Source organism: Impatiens glandulifera, chromosome 6 (assembly GCF_907164915.1).
Source record: "Impatiens glandulifera chromosome 6, dImpGla2.1, whole genome shotgun sequence".
Lineage (NCBI taxonomy): Eukaryota > Viridiplantae > Streptophyta > Magnoliopsida > Ericales > Balsaminaceae > Impatiens > Impatiens glandulifera.
This window is the reverse complement of record NC_061867.1, coordinates 4,505,947-4,514,752: the sequence shown is the minus strand read 5'-3', so window position 1 is coordinate 4,514,752 and position 8,806 is coordinate 4,505,947. Positions and strand designations below refer to the sequence as shown.

The 8,806-nt window shown below is 32.7% G+C and overlaps 1 protein-coding gene across 1 annotated transcript; it reads left to right on the top strand.

Annotated features, from left to right (window-relative positions):
* Nucleotides 1–238: 238 nt before the first annotated feature.
* On the top strand, nt 239–3,322 carry LOC124942955 (putative disease resistance protein RGA4). The gene has a single exon (XM_047483522.1). The coding sequence runs from the start codon at nt 239–241 to the stop codon at nt 3,320–3,322; it is 3,084 nt and encodes a 1,027-aa protein (XP_047339478.1).
* Nucleotides 3,323–8,806: the final 5,484 nt, after the last annotated feature.

Genomic DNA, 8,806 nt, shown 5'->3' with positions numbered 1-8,806 from the left:
CCTTAAATTAAAACTTCAAACCAATCAAATGTTGTGTAGACCAAGCAATGGAAAACAAGCATTCTTAATAAATTGATTTTAAATGACTTGATTTGAAATTTTTGAGGTCAACCTCTACTATAGTACATGGAGACAACCACTAATTTTATATTGAATGGAAATGCATTATCATTTTCTCATCAAAGAAACAACTTAACTTGGAAGTTTATTCATCTGATTTATTGAGAGAGAAACCAACATGGTTGATGTTGCATCTCTAATCAGTGGTTTGATTTCAAATTTAACACCTCTGATTAAGGATGAATTGTCGTTGTTTTGGAATTTTAAGAATGAGGTTCAAAATCTATCGAGCACGCTATCTGCAATTAATGCCGTACTCAAAGATGCTGAGAGAAAGATCATGCAGGAGAAGGACGAACAAACGGAAGATTGGTTGCAAAAACTCAAAGATGTATTGTATGAAGTTCGGGACATCATGGATGAGTGCAGCTTTGAAGATCTTCGTCTTCAAGTCAAAAGGCGTAATGCCTCCTCTTCAACCCGGATCAAGGTAACCAACTTTATCACCCATCCTTTTAGCAATACTAAGATGCGTCTCAAAATTGGTCACAAAATTAAGGATGTTCAAGAGAAGCTAGACCAAATTTCTTCGAAACGCCTAAAGTTACATTTGAGTGAATTTATTCATGACTCAAAAATAGACAAGTTTACTAATAGTTGGCGTGAAACCATGTCTCTTCCTAGTAGTAAAGTATACGGAAGAGATAAGGAGAAGAAAGAGATTATTGATATTCTAGTCAATAATACATCTAGTGTTAGTGCTGCTACAGAACTATCCGTTCTGCCCATTGTTGGAATTGGGGGTCTAGGTAAAACAACACTTGCCCAAATGGTTTTCAATGACGACGAGGTTTCTAACCATTTTGATCCCAAAATATGGGTTTGTGTTTCTGATGAATTTGATATTAAGTTGGTGATAAAATCCATCATAGGAGCAAATAATGAAACTTCCATGGAGATATTGCAGAAAATGATTCAAGATGAATTGAGAGGGAAAAAATATTTGATTGTATTGGATGATGTTTGGAATGAAGATAGAGAGGAATGGAATAAGTTGAGATCTATATTGGATTGTGGATCAAATGATGCGTTCGTCCTTACCACAACACGCAAAAGAAAAGTAGCAGAAACAATGGAAACTATTCCACATTTTGAATTATCGCCGCTCGCTGAAGATGATTGTTGGTTATTATTCGAAGAACGTGCATTTGTGCATGGAAAACCAAAACCTCCCAACTTCATTAATATTGGAAAAGAAATAGCTAAAAAATGTAAGGGTGTTCCCTTAGTCGCCAAGATATTGGGAAGTCAATTGTGGTTCAAGGGTGATGAAAAGGAATGGTGCAGGGTAAGAGATAATGAGATATGGGAGATTTCACAAAATGATAATTCAATCTTGTCTATTCTAAGGTTGAGTTATTATGACCTCCCTTACCATTTGAGAAGATGCTTTGTGTTTTGTTCTATATTTCCTAAGGATACTAAACTTAAAAAGGATGGATTAATCCAATTGTGGATGGCCCATGGTTTAATTCCTACAGTTAAAAATCAAAAAGTTGAAGATGTTGGGAATACAATTTGGAAGGAGTTGTGTTGGAGATCCTTTTTCCAAGATGAAAAAGAGAACAAAGATTGGAATGATACAGTTTATACAACATGTACGATGCACGATCTTATACACGATCTTGCCCATTCTGTTATGAAAGATGAATGTTATAGGATGGATGCTAATAGCTCAAGTGATGGTTCAGGACTAGAAATTCGTCATGTAAGAGTAAAGGTTCGTAGGTTAGCCAAAACATCAGTTTCTTTTCTTAAGAAAATTGGAAGGTTGCAAACAATAATGCTCGATGTCTTATATGATGATGGAAATGTCACAAAGGATATTTTGAGTGTCTTGAAGGAATTCTCGTCTTTACGTGTCCTTGAAGTAAGGCGCCATGTGCAATATGAAGATTTGAGTCATGTGGGATGTCTAAAACATCTTAGATATCTAGACATTTCTTATAATGAGATGACAACATTGCCTGATAGTGTTTGTGATCTTTTGAACTTACAAACTTTGAACCTCAGTAATTGTTTTAAGCTTGAAAGTTTGCCTGGAAATATGAGGAACCTTATTAACTTGAGACATCTTTATTTGGAGCATTGTGATAGATTAAAATATATGCCTGGAGGAATTGGACAATTGAAACATCTCAAGACGTTAAGCTTGTTTGTGGTAGGCAAGAAGGAAAGAGAATGTCAACTAGATGAAGTAGAAGAATTGGATATCGGCGGATCTTTGAAAATTAAGAATCTTGAAAGAGTTAGCGATGCATCTATTGCAAGAGGGATAAGTATGGCTAAAAAGTCGAGTATCAATAAACTGGATCTGGAATGGACATGTGATGATGATAATGAGAGCAAGAGTACTCGACATGATAAAATAGGTGAAGCTCTAGAGGTTTCAACTGTGATGCTGAAGATATTGAAAATGAGTGGTTACAAAGGTGTGAATCCCCCTAAATGGATGGGAATGTCATATCTTTCTGTATTATTCCCTTTGTTAGAGGAACTTTCCATTACTAAGATGATGAATTTGAGGGAATTGGTGTCTTCTACTATTCCTAGTCCAGGAGCATTCCCTAATCTATGCACGCTGAAGATGAAGTATTGCCCAAAGCTAGGGGCCTTGCCACCGCATCTCAAAGCACTCAAAGATGTAAGTGTTTGGGGTGAATGTTCTGATGAATTTTTATATAGCATCTCAAACCTTAAAGCTCTCACTCATCTCTATCTTGTGGGATTGAATGAAAGAAGTGTTTTATTTCGAGCTTCTAAGGCATTAATGTTTGATCACGAGATACCATCATCATCGAGTCAAATCCTACGCTCAACTTTCCAATCTCTTCAATTTCTGTACATTCAGAACTGCAACAATTTAAGGCGTTTGTTTGATGAGGGAACGATAATGGAAGAGACATTACAGATAAGTGGCTGCGAAAACCAACAAGATCATCATCATCTTCAAGGACAAACAGAAGGAACAAGACTCATGAACTCTCTCACGGATTTGTCTATTAGTGATTGTCCGGAGTTGATGATATCAGTTGAGGAATTTGGAAACCTCGATATTAATAATTCACTACAGATATTGCATATCCGGGGTTGTCCTAAGTTGGTGTCTTCAGAAGAAGCGGACGATTTTATGGCACTCCTACGTTCCCTTCGAACCAGACTTGGTCGTGAGAACTTTGATGTTGATCTCATAAATGAATAGCAGAAGAAGAGTCAATTTGAAGGTACTCATCCATTAATTAATTGCATCATCTTTTATAATTAATTATTACTTAATGACTTGTAATTTGTTGACATGCAGCTAAGTGAACTGAGGTGATATATAATAACTTCAACGCATATATCCAAATTTGGTACGTTTTCCATTGCAGACTCTGGTAAACCAAATATTTATGTACTAAAAGATAATTCTAACTTTCTCTGGTATACCTTGTTTCATTCACCATCTGGTTTCCATTTTCCATTATCCATCAAACTTATGTTATAATTCCATATTCACACTACTATAACATATGTTATATAATCATTTTTGCATCAGGAATATTCAGGCTGGCTGGTAGAAAGTGGGGGAAGTTTCTGTTGATTGTTCGAATTGGGACTCTTCATTTATGATTGATTTCCATTCAACTTTCTTTCTTTGGGATGTTATTATTATGTTGGATCTGATTTATTTATGATTGATGTAAATGGGCTGTTATCTTTTTATGATCCTATTGAAATGCTGATGTTTGTATATATATGTTTCATCTAAAAATGACAACTTTCGAGTTTAATTAAACTGTATCTTTAGTAATGATTACAAAACATGTTTGGAAAATGTCAATGTTTTTTGAAGGTGGAGAGTTTATTAGATAACCAAGTTCAATCTATTGTAATTTATTGATGGTAGATAGTGTAAGTTACCCCTTTTTTCTTACTAAAGAATTAAAATAATTTGTATCAGCTTCATTTATCATCCTTTTTGTTTATTTCAAATAAGACTTTTATATTTGAAGGGTAGTTTCATTTATAATTTTATTTATAATTCTGTGCACTTACCTTTCTTAGTAGCAAATAAGATAAAGTCGTCGAATCTGAAGTTTTTTTTATATGGTTAGTAAAGAGTCTTGTTTTAGTTAAGGGATCAACGAGTAGTATTGTATCCAACTCGTACCCGATTTCAATATAGTTACTCAACTCTGATAGCTAATAGTTGGGGTTAAGTTTATCATGTCTAGCTACTAGATGACATTGTTAAATTCAATTTATGTTTACTGTTTATGATATAGGATAGAAGATTTCATCTATCCACCTCTATTTTTTCTTTTCAAAGGAGTTAACACTAATCCAGAGTCATGCCCCATTTCAACTTAAGACTCCCCTAATGGGTTATGAATCCATTTCTATTTGGTAAAAAGTAATAAAATAATCTATTATCAATCACAAGTCATCTACAACAATAAAATTAATAGTATTTATTCCATTAACCATATGGGGCTCAACAACACAGTTAGTATTTGTTTTAATTTGGTTATTACTTGCCAATTTTATTATAATAATTGTTTATCAAATCTAGATTAAAACATTCAGTATAAACATATTTAGTATAGAAAAATGATTGGGAGCAAGACTTTTGGGGAGTGACTCGTACAGCGAAAGTGACCTCGCTGTTATACGAAAGTGACATCGCTGTTATACAAAAGAAACCCCATTGTTATACAAAAGGGACGAGGTCTCTTTTGTATAACAGCGAGGTCACTTTCGTATAATAGTGAGGTCACTTACGCTGTACTAGTCGCTCCCCAAAGTCATGCTCCTTATCATTCCTCCTTAGTATATTACACTTCATGTAAATCATTTCCCAAATGGGCTGAACATGGGTAGTTTAATTTGTGTGGGAAAAATAGTCAAAATATATGAATAAAATGATAGGATAATAATAATAGAAATTGCAATGAGAAGAGATAAAGATATATTAATGTGAAATCTAAGATGAGTTATAGAGACATAAAGAACCCTCTCACGGAATTGCATATTTTGAATTGTCCGGAGTTGATGATATCAGTTGAGGAATTTGAAAACTTCAATATTAATAATTCACTACAGAGATTGTGGATTACTGATTGTCCTAAGTTGGTGTCTTCAGAAGAAGCGGACGATGTTATGACACTCCTACGTTCCCTTCGAAGCAGACTTGGTCGCGAGAAGTTCACAGTAGATATTCTATTGGATGTGGAAGAGGAGGAACAGAACATAGTGGCAATATAATCAAATTTGGTACGTAACCAAACAACTACATAGCTCTCTTTCTCTGATTTCTTTGTAACCAAATATTTATTACTAAAATATTTTGTATCAGGAAGAAAATTCAGGCATCTTCTGCTTATAGAAAGTGGGTAAGTTATTTACAATGTTATATATAATCAAATCTATCTATTGATCAAAAGATGTTTATTGAGAACTTTCTTTTGGATTGTTATTATGATGGATCTGATTTATTTATGATTGATTGAAATAAATAGGTTGTTATCTTAAAGATATAAGACCACACCAAGCTTTTATTCATTTATTTTCTCTATAAGAGTACTCTTGTTCACATTGTGGTTGCATTGAATTGAAGAAAAATCATAAATAAATATTTTTTTCATTATTACATGAGAAGTTCCTAAACATTTTTTATATGTGAATATCATTTAATATCTCCAATACAATTCGATTATAATTCAATTAGAGAAAGCCAAAATTTAGAAACGCACCTTAACAAAGAAGACACTTTAACAGGCAACCGACAAAGAATGTCTTTTAGAATCTCATCCGGCAACAGAGACATTTTGTACAGACAGGACAATGCACAAAGTAAATCAAATCAGAGAAAAATGTGAACAAATTCAATCTTGATCTTTGGATTGACCAAGAACCCTAAACCAAAGAGTCGCCAAGAGAAAGTTAAATTGTATTTAGTATTGTGCTAAGGATCAGTACATGACTGCATGAGTCCACCTCGATGTGCACCAGAGCCGTCCAAGACAGGCCCAACCCATATTTTTAAAAGGGCACACAAAAAAACTAGCTAGAAAATGTAAATGTTCTTTTAGTTTGGGATCTAAAATGATCCAGATGAATAGAAGATATCAATAAAGGGGAGATATCCCATATGAAAATTTAAAAAAATAAAGAAATAATAACTTTTCCTATGTAAGGTTAAGTTATTATCATCTCACTTATAAAAAAAATTTGATTATGTAGTTATGTTGGTATTTCCAAAAGATATTTTTTTTAAGAAAAGGATAAAACAATTTCATTAACATGTTAGTCACGGAAACAAGATCTCATTAGAGAATATTTCCCAATAACTGTGAAACTGAAAAAGAAAGATTGATCCAAATATGGATATATGACCTATAGTTTAATTCCTACAAACGATAGATGTTCTATTAGGTGTTCTATATCTAAAATATAAATATAAAACTAAAAATTACAACAAATTTGATCTACATCAGATGGGTTATACTTAAAAAAATTTAGCCCAAATGAACAGTAGTGTTCTATATATAGAACACCACTTTTCATGTTCTATACTCAAAACTGGCAGCAACATTATTCTCTCTTATCTTTTTTTCTCAAAACTTGTGGAAACATTATTCTCTCTCATCTTTTTTTTTCACATAGCAGAGAAAGCATAGGTTTTTTCCAACACTGTAGGTTCTTTTCTCCTCCAAACGTAAGCTTCAAAACTTTCGCTGTAGAGATGAAAAGAGATAACGATAAGAGAGGTCTGAACTATAGAGATCTAGAAAACGTTAATGTTCTACAGTGATCAGCAGGAGTGAAAAGTTTCTTAGTTTTGCTCAAGATACGGATTTTGACTTCTTCCAACTTTCCAACCAGGTATCTCGTCTTCCTCTCTCTCTCTTTTGTGTGTTGTTTTTTAGTGCCTGTTTCCTAGATCGCGGATTTTACTTTTGAAATTTCTGTTCGTTTCCTTTTTTTATATCTGCTCAAGTTCCTTGGCTTGTTATAGGATTGAATGATAAATTGTTTTCAATCTCTCTAGGAAATCAATGATTAATCTCGTCTGTAGGATACATAGGTATGGATAACGACATTTCTGGAATTATGCGTATGGCGGGATTAACTGATGATGGGTTGAGCGGTGATTTTTACCTATCTGAAACAAACGATTTGGACACCTCAATCGAGTTGGAGGCAGATATGTCCGGGAAAAAAAGAACAAGAACTTCTCTTTCACATTTGAAGGCTAGAATTTGAATCATATCATCGTCATCATCGCATCCGTACAAATAATCTTTTAAAAAATTATTGTTGCCACTCATTGTGTAGGATAAAGCTTAAAGTGTGATGAAGAATGAATGAACAAAAACTTTATTTATAGTTGGATTTCGAAATATGACTGCTGGAAAATAGCTGTTGGAATTTGAATTTGAAATTTGAATCTCAATTTTTTTTATAGAACATGCCAATGAAATATAGGCGTTGGAATTTGAATTTGAAATTGAAATATAGGCGTTGGATTTGAATTTGAAATATAGGCATTGGAATATAGTCGTTTGAATTTTAAAAAGTAGTTACAAGTTGTTTTTTAATTTTGCAAAAAATAAATATTTTAATGTTATAGGTATATAGGTTGTAGTGTATTTTGAATTGAGATGTTGTAAAATAGATATATGTATTTTTTAATATTATTTTAGGCATAAAATTTAGCACTTCTGTTAGGGGTGTTCAATATCTGATCTGAACTGAATATCCGACCGAATTCGAATTTAATTTTCGGTTTTCAAATCGAATTTCAAACCAATTCGAATTCAAATACGATTTTCGAATTGGTTTTCGAGTTTGGGTTTCAACTCGAAAACCAAACCAAAAACCGAATTCATTTTTTTGTTATTTATTCTTCCAAACTCAATTTATGAAAAAGTTCAAAATAATCAAATTATAATATTTTGAACTCAAGATTTAATAATAATAAAAAAGTAAAAAAAACACAAGTGGTCTAGTGGTAGAATAGTACCCTACCACGGTACAGACCTGAGTTCAATTTATTCGAAATTCAAACCGAATATCAAATTCGAATTCGGTTCGATTTAATTAAAATTTATTCGAATTCGATTTGGTTTTCGAATTGGCTAAAAATGATAAAAATTCGAATAATCTGATGAACCCCTACTTCTGGTGCAAGTGTCCTAAGAAGTAGAAGATGTTGGAATGACAACTGGAATTTTGAAGATATATTTTCAAGATCACAATGAGATTCATAATTAGTGAATTATTTTCCGGGATGAGATTTTGTTCTATGTATTTTGGAAAGTTTTCATTTTGTTTCAAAAAATTCTGATATTGGGTTTCATTTATATCACCTATCAAAATATAATAGAAATGACCATCCACTTCTTAGAAATGTATATTATTGCTCACAAGAACAGATTTATGTATCAAACCTTTATAAATTTAAATTTCATTTTTTCTAATAAGATTGTTGTCCATTTCTTGGTCCACACATGCAGCACTAGCACTGAATTTAGGGAAAACTTCAATAATTATGTTTTATCATACAAGCTCCACAACTTTGCTTTTATATAAGTTAGGCCTTTACAACTTTATTGAGTGTTAGTAAACTTTTGTTTAGACTTATATTTGTCTCATACAAACATTTTATGCATTGCAATTTATTTTTTCTACAAAGAGTATT